At 45.8% G+C, this 15,264-nt stretch overlaps 2 protein-coding genes across 7 annotated transcripts in view; one reads left to right on the forward strand and one right to left on the reverse strand.

Annotated features, from left to right (window-relative positions):
- The window catches only part of GLYR1 (glyoxylate reductase 1 homolog), a 31,789-nt gene extending 26,834 nt beyond the window's left edge, over positions 1 to 4,955 (reverse strand). For 3 of the 4 annotated variants that reach the window (XM_059881408.1, XM_059881407.1, XM_059881404.1), the window contains exons 1-3: positions 4,901 to 4,955; positions 3,821 to 3,857; positions 2,809 to 2,888 (exon numbers count right to left, since the gene is read on the reverse strand). In XM_059881408.1, coding sequence (XP_059737391.1) covers positions 2,809 to 2,888; positions 3,821 to 3,857; positions 4,901 to 4,938 — 155 coding nt within the window. In that variant the 5' untranslated portion in view covers positions 4,939 to 4,955. 4 annotated transcript variants of the gene reach the window in all.
- Positions 4,956 to 5,169: 214 nt separating this feature from the next.
- UBN1 (ubinuclein 1) overlaps positions 5,170 to 15,264 on the forward strand; it is a 33,229-nt gene continuing 23,134 nt past the window's right edge. For 2 of the 3 annotated variants that reach the window (XM_010819099.4, XM_005224483.5), the window contains exons 1-6: positions 5,170 to 5,887; positions 9,135 to 9,422; positions 12,625 to 12,711; positions 13,272 to 13,367; positions 13,702 to 13,836; positions 14,525 to 14,628. In XM_010819099.4, the coding sequence (XP_010817401.1) occupies positions 9,174 to 9,422; positions 12,625 to 12,711; positions 13,272 to 13,367; positions 13,702 to 13,836; positions 14,525 to 14,628 (671 nt within the window). In that variant the 5' untranslated portion in view covers positions 5,170 to 5,887; positions 9,135 to 9,173. Of the gene's footprint in view, positions 5,888 to 9,134; positions 9,423 to 12,624; positions 12,712 to 13,271; positions 13,368 to 13,701; positions 13,837 to 14,524; positions 14,629 to 15,264 lie in introns of those variants that run through there. The other variant, NM_001205922.1, reaches the window with a different exon arrangement.

Consider the following 15,264-nt stretch of genomic DNA (forward strand, 5'->3'; position numbering starts at 1 on the left):
AAGCAGTTCTTACCCCTGAAGTCCACTTGCACTTCCTGTCTGAACTGTATCTCACACAGCCCTCCTTACACACAGTCCTAGACACAGCCCTCCTAAACAGTCACACAATGTTTATTCTACTCACGGTGCCCTTTGTCAAAACACCTGAGGATTTATGGTCAAGTCAGTGTTTCTCTCCTTAAGGTCAATTATTTCATCAATTCTGCTCAGGTTCTTTCCTCAGTTTTTGCTTTTTCACATTAAAGAGTTCTCTCTCTCACCTGACTTAGTCCCCTTTCCCGATGTTAACTCCATCAGATTCCATCAGGAGCACAGACTAGACAGCACACAGTACCCCTGGCTGGGAACAATGTAGTTTTTCCATAAAGGTGAAACAGTGTAAAAATAAGAAACAAAGAGTAACAAAAACAAAACATCAGCCAAACAAAAAAGGGGGCACAACATATCATTTTGTGTTCAAAGCCTTTAAGGTCCCAGACCACCCTTCCCAAACAGACCCTCCACATCCTACCCTACCATGGTCAGGGTCCTGTTCTTTCTCTCTCATATTTTCTTTACTTAAAGCCACCTGCTTCTCATCAACTTTTTTTTTGTAACAGATCTAACCCTAACCCAATGTTTGTTGAACACCTGCTCTATGCCAACCAATACAATGAGTAAGTGATGCTACTTTCTCATAACTGTCGGGTAGATTGTTGTCCCCACATGTGGACAAGGACCCAGAGGCTTAAAAGTCAAACAGCCCAAATCACAGAGCAGGTGAAACTGGTATCTGAATATACATCAGGCCGGTAACAATCCAGAGCTCTGTCACCAAAGTAATCTGCTACTAAGAAACAATCTGGAGATTTCCCCTTCAGAAGATACAAAGATTCTAAACTCGGCCTCAATGCTGACCACTAGTTAACTCTTCTCTGGTTAGAGAAGTGCTGGAGATCCTTCCTTTGTTTCCTTTCACTAAGGCAACTGCTTAGCCACAAAAACTCAACATATTAGTCCCCTCTTAACTTAATGGCTTTTTATGAAGAACAGTATCAAGGAAGTTTAGAAGGCTAAAGATACTATATCTAGCCACTGCTGTGTATGGTGTATCCGCCTGCTTATGAGTCTCCTCAAAGAACTTCTTAACATCATCACCATCACTAACACGCTATTTTCGTGTCCAGAAAGCACATCCTTTTCACTGGCTTCACCGGTCTGCCTGGCTGAGTGCTTGAGTGCTGAGATACACTCAGCTCCCATTTTCTGTGTCCTATTTATACACAGGGACAGTTTATTTTTCTAGACTTTCAGCATGTTAAAAATTATCATAAAAACACAACGGCTTTCAGGTCCCCTGTAAGCTGTTTAACTCTCCACTTTCTATGAGTTTCCATTTGTGTTCCAGACTGGTGACTTCTTCATTTAGCTAATCAAGGTAGGCCAACAATATTGCCCTGCTCTCCTCAAGCACAGGTTCTTTACCTCTGGGAGGAAGTCTTTCTCTGTTCACACATTCAACTTATCTCCCAGTGGTTTATGGTATCCTCACTGCCTGGAACACCCCTACTATTCCTTTCCAAATTCTACCCATCCTCCAGAGTTTGATCCAAATCATGTCTCTTCAAGAAGACTCCTTTGACCCCTGTCCAAATTTCTCCCTGCTGTTCTCGATTTCTCCTTGTTCTAGAATCCTTTATTAATTCCACTCCTTCTACACTTCGTCCCATCTGAAGTGTTTATGTCTTGTTACCTCAGTTCCCAGAAGACAGGGACCATGGCGTTTGCTTTCCCAGAAGTTCTCTTTGGTGTCTGGCTGCGCATTCAGTACTTGTTTTATGCATCCAGATGATCTTTCTCATGACGTGCACGGCACTAGCAGAACATTCCCTCTTCTAGACTGTCTCTGGCTCTCACAGCTCTGGGCCAGCGACTCCCTTGAAATATTGCCACCAAAAGGCTGCTAAGTTGGTTTGAGACAAGCACTGGGGCTGGGTATGTCGGTACATGTGTGTATGGTGAATGCAGACATGCCATGCAAACTCTAAACCAGGATGAGCACTCTGACACAAAAACTTGCTAGTGAAGAATACAATTTATACGAGATTTTCCTATGGAATATCATATATCACTTTCTACAAGCATATATTTTTCTTCAAACCCAAAGCTACATTTTCCTTTAAGAACCACATATACAAACACAATTACTTAGAGAAATTAAACCATCTAGCTAGAACCAGGCAATCAACTTGATGGAGTGATGAGAAAGCTAAACAAGTCACTGGAAACACGAAAACACATTCCTCCCTTTGCTGCAATTTATTATATGGCCTATCAAAGAATCTCAAATTAACAGTCCTGATTTCAACTCTAGAACACATCTGGTTAAAAAGCTTTACTGTTACAATGCTAGATCAAATCATCTAGTTTTACAAGAACAAGGCTAAACAACTACTTTTATTAAGACAAAAGAAATTTTAGCTTTCACTGTATAACTCATGCCCGAACCACAATGATAAACAGCCATTAAAAGAGAACCAAACAAAAACAAAAGGATCCGCCTGGAGGGGAGAGGCGTTGAGTAAAGAGATGGGAGAACCTATCTCAAAGAGGTGATCACATCTAGAAGGCATCGCCCTATTTTTCAACTGACGTGTGGGAGATAAGAATAACACTTTTTATTTAGGCAGAAACCAGAAGGATATGCCATTTTCATAGACCATGATAAGACTGAATTAGGAGTCCGAATTAGAATATTCACAAAGCAGCTTCAACCCAGGGAAACTCCCAAACATAGGGAAAGTGAAACTCTTCGTGAGTACTACTCACTGATCTTCTGTTCCAAAAAACTTTACAAAGAAGCATTTCTTCCCACGTGGTTTCTTTAAGTCCTTGGGTGGGTTAACAATCTAGAGGATGAAAGAGGAAAACAAAAAGTTTTCTTCCACAGTGATAAGTTGGTAAGAAAAAACATGAAATAAAAGAAATATGTCTTAAAAAACAAAACCACAGGGCCTAGTTTATGTCCAAACCTGGTGCTTTTCTACTGAGATACGTGGAAATGTGCAAATATTCCAGGAGTTCCCAACATCTACTATTTTCTATAGTGTTCAGTAGATACAATATCTCTTTAACTAAAATGATCCTGTTTTAAAAGTATTACTCCCTGCAACATGACCCTGTCATCACTGAAGAAATATACGAGACACTCCTGAAAATTCTTTTGTACAAAGAGTTGAGACAGGTGACAACAACAGTGATGAATAAATCAGGCACTGCAAATGCCATATTGCAAAGACAAAGTCTAAAGACATTTCCTGGGCTCCAATCAGGAATATAAAAACAGAACATTTGGAAAGCTATGAAGGATCGCCTCATGCAAAATGTGGAATGCCAACTTCTGCAGAGATGCACTGGAGCAGCACATATGGTAAAATGGAAGAAGATTTAAACTTAGTTGGGACAAAAATACTTTGACTTTTCACTAACCTACATTTAGATTTTTTTTCTTCCCGGAAAGTTTATTTTCTTCTCCTTTTGTTCGATTTATGCAAAGCTAAATTCAAGTCATAATGGATTTTCAGGATTAAAAGACTTTATCAAAAACCACTTCTGAGTCAAGAAATAATAATTCACTGCAGATTAAAAGATCTGGTTTATGTATACTGCCTTTTCTAAATAAACTGATACTAAAGAAAAAAAAAGAAAAACAAAAACCCGTGTGTTATTTAAATAAGCCCAGTTTAACTCAATGCTAGAGTCTGTGGGGAATTCCATCTTACATGCTCCCCCTTCTCAAAGTCAACTTAAGACGTTCTTCATTCAGTAGCAAGACACTCACCTTTCCCGGCCAAGGAGGATACCGGCCGAGTTTCCCCCTAGAGAAAACACAGAGAGTCAGCATTTGCCCTGGAAAAGCAACTCCAGCTCCTTCAACACACTCAACATGCAATTTATTTTTCCTAAACCTCCACCTTCACCCTCCACTGCCAGACTAAAAGCTGGCAACAAGGAATTCTTAAACGTGGCTTCCACAGCTGGGCCCAAGATGCCCAAATTCCTCAGAAACGCAATGCAAAAAAAAAAAAAAAAATCGAAGACTTCGGTGCGCCAGGTATGTGCATCCTTCTGAAACCACCGAGAGCCATTTGTCTAGAGCCTGCCCGTGACGTGACGGGCGTGGGGGCAGCTCGCTCTGTAAACACAAGACTTCCCCTTCACAAAGTCTGGTTTAATTCACCAGCCTGGCTTTGACAAAACGCTAAGAGAAGCCCTTCCTCCGGGTCGAAGAGACGAGCTGCGCAGCTCGAGGGAGGCGGCTCCCGTCTCGGTCCGGGCGGTTGTCCGGGACACAGAAGCTGACAACGAGAGGCACCGGTCACTGCCAAGCCTTCGGTTGTAATGGAGAAGTGTTCCCTTCATTTCTTCAAAGCGCAGCGCCGGCAGTCAGCTTTCGACACCACCGGGCCGAGCCGCCCGCACAGGTGGGTTCCGTCGCGCAACGCGGGTGTCGAAGCGCTTTACCCAGACGAGACGGCCCCGCGGGCTCCCAGGCTCTCCTGCTCTTCCTGGGAGCCCCCCAGCCCAGACCCCGGGGCGAGGAATCGGACGTCCGTGGAAGCCGCGCGGCGCCGGGCACTCTCCTCACAGTGGGCCGCCACGCGTCGGGGTCCGGAGCACTGCTCTCCCCAGGCGGCCTCGGTGCTCGGAGCTGGGCCCACCGCGGCCACCCTCGGCCTCAGTCCCCCGGGGCCAGGCTGCCCCTTCCGCCCGGCTTCACTCCCAGAGCCGGCACCTCATCTCGACCTTTCTCCACGACCTGGAGCGCGTAGAAAGGCCGCCTCGGGGCAGGCCACACACCCCACGCCCGGGGAAGCAGCTCCCCAGCGCACCGCTGTTGGCCCCGGCCGCCCGGACTCACCACACCAAATCGCCGAGCCGCAGACTCACAGCCGCCATCTTACCACCCAACCACCGCCGACGCACGGGCGGTTGGGAACATCAGGTCGCTCCGGCGCCGCCCATTGGAGTGAGGCGGACCACGTGATAGGGGCCGGCCGTCCCCCCCGGCCACGCCGCTGGTCTGACGTCACCGCGCCCGTCGGGGCTTATTGGCCGGCCGAGCGGCACGTGACCTGGGCGCCGCGGTCTCCGCGCGCCGGATCTCCGAGACTCCCGGCTCCTTTCCCCCTCCCTCCGGCTCGTGACAACGAAGCGCCGCGGTCTGAGGCTGCGGCGGCGGCGGCGGCGGCGGCGGCGGCGGCGGCGACGGTGCGGCCGGCGTAACGAGCGAGGGAGCCAGCCGTGCGGCCCGCCCCGCCCCCGGGCCCTGGCCTCCGGCGCCCGCCCCGACAGCGCTTCCGTTACGGCCGTTAGTCCGGCGCGGGCCCCGGGGCCGGCCGCGTCGGCGCGCCGGTAGCTGCCTTGACGGACTTTGGCGCGGCCTGGAAGCCAGCGCTCCGCCCGCGCCCGGGGCCCCGCGCCCGGCGGGCTCTGCGTGGTCGCTCCCGCGGGACGGACTGGTCCTTCGGGGCGCGCTCTCTAACGGCCGGCGTCTTGCGGGAGCCGCTCCGAGCCTGCTTCCGTGCCGCAAGTTCTCCCCGGGGCGCAGCGCTGCCCGCCGCGAGGTTCCGAGTTGCCCGGCCGACGTGGAGCCGGCGTCTCTCCGCTTCCTCCTGGGCCGGCATAGCCGGCGATCCGCCCCCTCCTCGCTCCGCTCACTACCCCGGGCGCGCGGGGGGACCCGGCCATGGGCCGCGGCGCGGGCCGACCGCCCGCCGGGAGGCATGGCTCGGGGGCCGGCCGCTAGCGGAGCCGCTGCCCGGGCTCTCGGGCCGGCATGAAGACGGCAGCGGGGGGCACGAAAGCGACCCGCGGGGCCGTAGGCTGCATTGCTCCGGGGACAAAGGTGCGTGTCTTTGTCGGGTTCGGGCTCTCATGTCAGTCTTGTTGTAGTTTGACACTTTTGGGGGAAGTTGGGAGCAGGCTGTTTTTTGACAGCAGGAAGGCAGCAGATGCTAAGGCGTAGTTTATCAGTGAGTTAAGACTAAGCCGTTCAATGGGGAAGTGGGGACAGCAGTTGAGCACAGCTAAGCCTACACGTCAACAGCCCAGGTAGAAAATAAAAAATTTTTAAGATCCCCAGTTCTAGTTGTAGAGCCCAAAGAACTCAAGGTCGATGTTGACTTAATTTAGAACCGGACTTTTATTGAGCCATCCTATGCTCAAAAAAAAAGGTGGCAGGTCTACACTCTGTCTCCCAAAGGTATACTGGTTGTAAGAATGGGGTTTTAGCGAACTCGCGGCCCGGTTTCTCTTTACAGTCAGCTTCCTCTAAGTACTAGTTTCAGGACAGCTAGTTTCAGGAGCTGTCATTCACTGGTAACTATTTCATGTTGTTTTAGAGACTAGACCGATCTTTTTTAAAGCATATTTAAGTTTCCAGGAAATAAGAAAATTAAACACATCTTCCTAGTTTAAGAACTCTTAATTTTTGAGAAATTTTGAGAAATTTGAGAAATAATGACTTAGTAAAATTCACGAATTGTACATCAGTATCAGACTGGACCCTAAGGACATTTGTGATAGAGCCGGGAACATAGTAATGAGTAAATATATTGTCTAATATTATCTTGGTAGTTCTAGCCAATGCAATAAGACATGAAACAAAAATAGAACATTATTTTTCGGAAAGGAGGAGACAAAATTATTATTTCTGTGATAGGATAGGATAGCCTATTTTGAAAAACAGAATTAAGGGAAAACCATTAAAATAGTTAGGAATTCATTGAAGAGACTAATTACAAAATTAGCATTCAATATTCGGTGGATTTTTCTAAATTTCACCAATAATCAGTTTGAAAATATGATTGAGAGGGTATATAGAAACAACAAAAAGTACCATTCCTTGGAATAATCTGAGATACAAAAGGAGGCCTGAATTTCTTGGATAACCTGGGTTGAGGTTTTTTAAGAGGGGTGCTTTCATTTGTAGAATACTGTGCTTTTATTTAGAATTAAGAGTCAACTCTTACAATTGAGTATTTAAATACTTAAGCCTCTTAAGCTTTTTAAACAAATCTTGTTTATAAATCTTAAGAATGTATACATAAAAATAAACATTTTAGGTTTTTTCAAATATTTGAAAAAAAATTTGATTTTTGACAGTTTCAATTAAAGCACTAGTTTAATAGATTCAATTCAGTTCAGTTGCTCAGTCGTGTCCGACTCTCTGCGACCCCATGAACTGCAGCATGCCAGGCCTCCCTGTCCGTCACCAACTCCCGAGTTTACCCAAACTCATGTCCATTGAGTCAATGATGCCATCTAACTGTCTCATCCTCTGTTGTCCCCTTCTCCTCCTGCCTTCAATCTTTCCCAACATCAAGGTCTTTTCAAATGAGTCAGCTCTTCGCATCAGGTGGCCAAAATATTGGCGTTTCAGCTTCAACATCAGTCCTTCCAGTGAACACCCAGGACTGATTTCCTTTAGGATGGAGTGGTTGGATCTCCTTGCAGTCCAAGGGATTCTCAAGAGTCTTCTCCAACACCACAGTTCAAGTTTAATACATTAAATTCTCATAAACAATGAACTTTTTAAAAAATAAAATTTCTTTGAGTGTTTTAAACTGCATTTAAAGTTCTATATGGTTGTTCTCCCAAGTATCTAAAACTTCTACAACAGTGAACTCGTAAACCTAAAGTTAAATCTTTCCAAGGCTTAACTCTTGTAAGTCTAATAAACTTACAGATGTAAGTCAGGTCTTTTAAAAACACACTTTCAATTTTATATTTTTCTAAGGATTTCAAATTAATAACCACGAGATGTATTTTTTACTATTAGGTAGACTGAGGTCATACTATCTAAAATTTGGGCCAAGATAAGGTTACATTTTTAAATTACCTACTGGTCAGGCAGGGACCTAGTTAGCACTTCAATTTGACCTTTCTACATCCTCCATTGGTTAATGTGCAGATTCTCTTCATATGGTGGGACTTTGCCTGCTTTTATGAGTGCGTACTTTTAAGTCTTCACCTTGAGTTTGTTTCTATAATCCAATGCATCACAGATGTCGTGGGGGCCTTGAAGTTTCTTTTAGGGGAATTTTTTTGACATCTTAGTGCATGGTGGTTTTTTCCTGCCAAAAACCAACCTGTTTTGCTGCCAGTTGCTTTTCTCCCTAATTAGAATTTTAACTCTTCATTTTTAGATATTTTATTCCCTTAGCTGGTTTTATAGGTAACAATTTTATGGTCACAAAGTGAATATTGCACGTATACACATACCCATAATGTATGCGGATACTGTGTGCATGCTCAGTCGTTCTGACTCTGTGTGACCCCATGGACTGTGGCCTGCCAGGTTCCTCTGTCCATGGGATTTTCCACCCAAGGCTACTGGAGTGGGTTGCCATTTCCTTCTCCAAGGGATCTTCCCCACTCAGGGACCAAACCGCATCTCTTGCGTCTCCTGCATTAGCAGGAGGATTCTTTACCAGTAGTGCCACTGGGGAAGCCCCTGGAACCTCTTTGGCCTGTGATATTTTGTCACTTTGCTGAGGCCCAAATTTGGGTAGTGACAGACTGGTATGAGGAAGTGAGTCCAGCCACACTGCTCTTTAGACAGTGGTCTTAAACTTATCCTGGGGCGGGCAGAGCTTCTATGAACTGATGAAAACTTTGTCGTTGTGAAGAATGGCCCTACATGAAAGTAAACTGCTGAAAATAGGTTTTAAGAAGGAGATTATTCTCAGTCCGAAGTTTTAAAAAAAGTATATTGGATAAATTAAATGAAAACCAGTTTTCTCTACGTTCCTTTGCAATTCTGAGGATTCTTTAAGGCTGTATCAGCATGCGTTCTCTAGTGTCAAGGATCTAGTGAATATGCATTGGACAAAATGACTGGAAATATGCTAAACACTGATTATCTCTGAGTATAGGATTTGGGATGCTTTTCATATCTATGTGAAGTTTTTTATATTTAAAGTAAATAGTATTTAGGCAGAAAAAAGCAGTAAACGGTAATTAAGATAAATTAACGATGATTCTTGACAGTGAATTTTTTTTTTTAATTTAAATCTGTAAAACTGAACAGGAAAAAAATCACCATTTTTATCATCTTGGTTTGACCTGGCTCTTGTTTTCAATGTTAACAGAAGCCATGCAGTGACACCCGCTAAGACTTGTTGGTAGCCATGTCGGAGCCCCACAGGGTCCAGTTCACCTCTCTCCCAGGTTCTTTGAATCCTGCGTTTTTGAAGAAATCCCGGAAAGAGGAAGTTGGGGGAGCAGAGCAGCATCAGGACTCGGAGCCGGCCGCGGCCGCTGTTCGGATCACACTCACCCTCTTTGAGCCGGATCACAAACGTTGCCCAGAGTTCTTCTACCCAGAGCTGGTGAAGAACTTACGAGGGAAGGTGAAAGGACTTCAGCCTGCAGACAAGGTACACCGTGGCCCCAGCTCGCTCTGCGGGTCTAATGCTCAGGGTAGTGTGCCAGAAGGGCTCCGGAGGGCGGAAGCAGCATACAAAGGCTTGGCCTCCCCCACAAAGCAAGCTCACGGTCTGCCAGTTTTGCCTCTGGAGGGAAGGGTTAGAATTCTTTCTATAACCATTTTCCTTTTTTAGGCTAGAGAAAATGTATGGCACATCCAAGGCTAATTTGTATTATGGCTAATTAATAGGAATAAACACCAGATTTTTTCATGCCAAGGCTATAAATGTTGCATCTTAGTGTGACTAGCCCCTGCCTTTTCCAGAGCTGGAATTTCATGCTGGGCATTACTTTTTTCCGAGGGAATCTCATTGTGCCTAATACAAGGGCAGACAAAAAAAGATACAGACTGCTCCTCTCTTCTAAGCACAGTAATATTCTGGACAGTTTCTTTACTTGGATGGATAGAAACCTATTTTTGTGGGTTTTGTTTTTGTTGGGAGTTTTGAAGTTTTTTTTCCCCTGCCAGAAATGGGCAGCCTTTATGGCTTTTGATAATCAGCTTGATTTCTTAAAATGTTTTTTAAATGATCTGTTTATTTTCCTGGCAGACTTGTTTTACGTTTTTAGTATGCAGCGTTGCAAATGTGTAGAGTCTGGAGAGAATAATATGATAAGCCCCCATGTACCCATTACCCAGCTTCAGTTATTACTGATGTTTTGGCAATTCATTAACATTGCACAATTTTTTATAAACTTTTTAACTGAATTATGTGCATAATGAAAGTGCAAATGTGATAAACACACAACTTGATGGACTTTCCACGAATACCCCTGTAACTTGCACCTAGATTACAAAATACGACATTTTTGGGGCTAATAGAAACCCTCCTTCTTCCCTCCCAAAATATTACCTCAGCCCTCAAGGGTGACAACTGTCCTGATTTCTAATAGCTGAGATGAGTTTTGCATGTTTCTGTATTTCATGTCAATGGAACCATGCAGTTTGAGTAGGAGCTGGGTCATGAGCATTTATTTTAAGCACCTGCTATAAGCCTGTGTGCTCTGCCAGCCTCTGTGGGAAAGGTGAGCAGGGTCCTGTGCTGGCAGCGTTCCAGTCTCTAGACTGGCTCCAGGGACATGGGGGTTGGGCTGGCATGGCTCACAGTGTCTGTCTGGGGTTGAAGAAATCATGCAGGTGCCTGACTCCTATGGGAGTGCCATGTTCCTTCAGTCTGATCTGTGGTTGTGCTCTTTGGGCTGCCTTTGGTCCGAAGGACTATCCACTTTTTTTAGATAAAAATGTGTTTCCTTAATAAAGATCTGATTGATTGAATGAAAGCCATTTCAGTCTGTGCCAGGTTGTATGAGGGCCAGTAAGTAGGCTGAGAAAAAGTAATTTCACATCCATTCATCAACTCTTCTCCAAAGTAGGAACAGTATCCTCTTCCTTGAGAGGAAGAGAAAGTAGCAGGAATTGGTAATTTATTTATGGGCTCAAACTAAATCAGTAGGTCAACTGAGATTAGAACTCCAGTGCTCTGATTTCACCTTTTGTGGGGTTCAGATGCCCTCCTCAACTGCAGAAAAATGCGTGGGACTTACACAGAGAACTTCAGATCCAATTTCAGGGGATTCACTTCTGGCATCAGGTTTAGAACTCCTAAATTACCCTGTCTACTCTGCAGCGTTCCAAGCACAATGTAATCTGACACATTTATGTATTAACTCACTTAGCACGTGTGTCTTAGAATGTTAAGGCCCTGTGCTAGAATGCTGAGGACGAGTAAAGGTGGGGAGGCTGCTGTCCTCAAAGGAACCTCAAAGGAACTTTGCACTCTTGTAGATGTTTTAGGAGAATTACACCTACACAAGTAACAGGAATCACAGTGTGGTAATTGTTAAGTCTGGTACGAATACAGGCCCTGGAGGGCTTGGACAGAAAGGAGCTTACATTCCAGATGCTGTGTTTAGACAGAGGCAGACCTTCATGCATTCAGGATGACTGCTGCTTGCAGGGCGTTAAGGAGCAAACATTAAATCCAGTGCTGCTCCAGACGAGTGGGGTTTCTTAAAATTATTTGAACCACTTAGGTTATATGTGATCATTGTAGAAGAAGTAAAAGTCCAGTCTTAGTGTTTTTGGACTCCAAAGTCTTAAGTGTATTTGATACAGAAGTCTTTTATTAAAATTAAGATTCCTTGCCATGGAAGCTTAAGGTCCAACTCTGTAAAATTTGAGAAAAAATAGAAAGGTTTATGGAGTATAAACTTTGGAAAACTACTTGAAAATATCTGGAGGTAGTATTGAGATTGGGAGGGAAGGGAGATTATTGATCCTTCAAGATAGGCTTCCAAGGAAAAGTAATGGCACGAACTTGGGTTTGACTATCGATAACACTGAGAGAAGAATAAGTTCATACCACTCTTCTAACCACTAAGGTTGAATAGCTGTCAGGAGCTTGTGCTCAATGGGTTCTTAACCTTTCTGAGCCAGTGGCTGCTTTGCAAGTCTGGTTGAAGCCTTTGGACCTTTTCTTAGAATAATGTTTTTAAATGCATAAAATGATTTTTAGTATTACAAAGGAAACCAGTTTATATTCGAACGCAGTTTTACACGGGGTGAGCATCCCCCGACTAAACTCCCTTTGCCATATTTGGAGCACTATAGGACCTAGTACTGGGAGAAGGCAATGGCACCCCACTCCAGTACTCTTGCCTGGAAAATCCCATGGACAGAGGAGCCTGGTAGGCTGCAGTCCATGGGGTCACTAATAGTCGGACACAACCGAGCAACTTCACTTTCACTTTTCACTTTCATGCATTGGGGAAGGAAATGGCAACCCACTCCAGTGTTCTTGCCTGGAGAATCCCAGGGACGAGGGAGCCTGGTGGGCTGCCGTCTATGGGGTCACACAGAGTCGGACACGACTGAAGCGACTTAGCAGCAGTAGCAGCAGCAGCAGGACCTAGTACTGCAGTGGGTGACTGTAGGTATTTAATCAAGTTCTGTTGAGTCTCATGAATGGGAATTTTACTTTCAAACAAGTAAGGTAAACACGGATGAGGAGGTAATATGTATTTTACCTTGTCTTTTCTGAAAAAGTTGTTTTTATTATACAGTTTATCAGTGTGGAATCAATGAAGGTACAATGAATAGCTTTGTGGGAACTTTTTTGTGAATCTTATTTTTGTGGAATGGTCTCTTTACAGAAGAAAGATCTCTTGGATCCTTTCAATGATGAAGAAAAGGAAAGGCATAAAGTGGAGGCCCTTGCTAGGAAATTTGAAGAAAAATATGTAAGATTTCTCTCTTGGGCAACAGAACAACCTTGTCGGGTGGGAGAGGTTTTCAGACATTTTCATATTCCTTTAGTGATTTATCTAATCAACACTAATGTGAAACAAGTATAGAGCTTGGAGAGAACAGAATGAAGTTATTAAACAAATGCGTTAAGGTACAGAAAGTGCATATGGCAGGAACTCATGTGGCGCTAAATGGATGAATAAACATAAAGAGGCTTTTACCCTTAGAATTTATCCTGAGAATAAGTATTTTGATGCAAGGCATATGAGGCCATTTAGTTCTTTCTTCAGTCTTAGGCCACTTTATGCATTTACAAATCTGTCCTATTTTGAAAGGTCTTCAGGGAACAAGGTTTTGGGGGATGTGTAAGAGACTGGTCCTGTGTTTTATAACCTTTAGTCATTAGCTGTTGGAGTTCAAGGCAACAATTAATTCTGTGTATTAAAAAAGTCCTGTGACCCTGGGCCTAAAAATTTGTTTAAAGTTTAGATTTTGTGTTGTATGTTCCTATCACAAGTATAAAAACAAGCATGTGATCTGTTTTAAATTTTAGGGTGGAAAGAAACGTAGAAAAGACCGAATACAGGACTTGATTGATATGGGTTATGGTTATGATGAATCCGATTCCTTCATTGATAACTCTGAAGCGGTGAGTACTTAGTGAGACCACTGAAACCACCGCAAGTGGGGCACCCAGGCCCCTCCTGACAGTGCTGGAGCTGGGCTGGGTCAGTGGGGGTGCCCGTGCAGTGGAGAGAGCTGCTCTGAAGGGACAGGAAGTGACACCTTGATCTGGGCCTCTGGTGATCAGATCTGTGCAACACACCTCCTAACTTGGATGTTGGTGACTGACCGGAAGCATACCTTCGTATGCTGTCTGAAAAGTGACAGAGGAACAGTCACATCTGTTCTGTCAAGATGCACTCCGCACCTGTGGCCGTAGCACAGGCCTTGGAGCTGACCCAGGTTTGTTTCCCCTTCAGTACGATGAGCTTGTTCCTGCTTCTTTGACTACCAAGTATGGAGGATTTTACATCAACTCGGGGACCCTGCAGTTTAGACAAGCGTCAGAATCTGAGGATGACTTCATTAAGGAAAAGAAGAAAAAATCTCCCAAGGTTAGAACATTGCTCGGTTTTGGACTTCAGAAGTGCTTTTTGACATGCCTTTATGAGATCAGTAGGTGACTTGCCCGAATCTGTGCGGTTTAGGATGGCTCAGGAGAGTGGCGGAGAGGCACCAGCTGTGCCGAGGTTGGCGGTTCCCTTCTCACACGTGTGCCGTGACCCTGGAGGCTCAGTCATGGTGTCCGTGCCTGTGTCCCAGCAGGCTCAGCGGGGACTTGCTCCTCGAGGTGGCCCCAGGGCGGGGACGAGGGCAGTGACGGGTGTGGAGTGAGGGACGTGTGCACCAGCTCACTGTATCTCATCTGTGGACATTAGAGGACTTCACCCCAACGAAAATGAGTTAGCCCTAAGATAAGCTTATTTTGAAAGCTATCTGTGACTGCCTGGGTGTTTAAAATGTGAGGTAGGCCCCCACACAGCTCATTTTAAAACAGAAATGGTTCAGGCTGCAGAAGGGCCTCTGTTGCCTCTGGCCTGGGTTTCCTAGGAGCCGCTGTCAGTGGGAATGCTGTCCTGACCTGCAGGTCTGTGGTCCAAGGACTGAGCTGAAATCGTGTGTTCGTGGAGGAAGTAAGACAGCTCTCAGGATGTTCCCCGGGCGGAGAAGGCCAGTGCTGCGTAGTGCACTTGCTCCCGGAGCTCGGGAGCCGTGTAACTGTGCCTTGTCTTTAATTCTCAGAAGCGGAAGTTGAAGGAAGGTGGTGAGAAGATAAAGAAGAAGAAAAAAGATGACACTTATGACAAGGAGAAGAAATCGAAAAAGTCCAAGTTTTCCAAAGCCGGGTGAGAGGCAGCAGCTTCTTTGCTAGGAGGACTCTGCACCGTCAGGGCCGCCCGGCCACGCGCCCACCTTCTCACAGCCTCGCGGGGCCGCGGGTCACGGTGCCACGCGGCCTTGTCAGGGCCCTCACGTGTGTGTGTCGGGCATCAGAGTGCGCTCTGTCCCGCGTCAGTGTTGGCGAGTCTCTCTGTCACTGTGTGGCTGCTGACGTTCCTGTTCTGAGCACCCTCCTCTGCCCCCGGTCTCCTCTGTCTCTGTCCCCTTTGTCTTCTCCGGTCCTGCTTCCTCAGCCTCCGTCTCACCCCAGCCGCCCTCCAAGTTGCTGCTGTTCCTGCTTTCTCCCTTTAAATGTCTTTCTTGCCCCTCCTGTTTTTCCAACCTTTTGTTTCAGCCTGGCAGTGGTTTTAAAAAACCCATCGGATGTTTAGCATTTTGTGTTACTTTTTGCTAACCTGTATTCAGTCTCAAGCTTTGGTCCCAGCAAGGAGGAGCTCCGTGTGCCAAGAGGAGGGTGAGGAGTGACGGGGTGGACTTGTGGCTGAGGTTCCCGGAGACCTTTGTGCTGGGAGCGGGGCTGAAGCCCCTCTGGAAATTTCCCTTGCGAGGGGTCCTGCAGTCTTAGTAACCGGCTTCTCCCT

Source organism: Bos taurus, chromosome 25 (genome assembly GCF_002263795.3).
Source record: "Bos taurus isolate L1 Dominette 01449 registration number 42190680 breed Hereford chromosome 25, ARS-UCD2.0, whole genome shotgun sequence".
In the NCBI taxonomy this organism is placed as follows: domain Eukaryota; kingdom Metazoa; phylum Chordata; class Mammalia; order Artiodactyla; family Bovidae; genus Bos; species Bos taurus.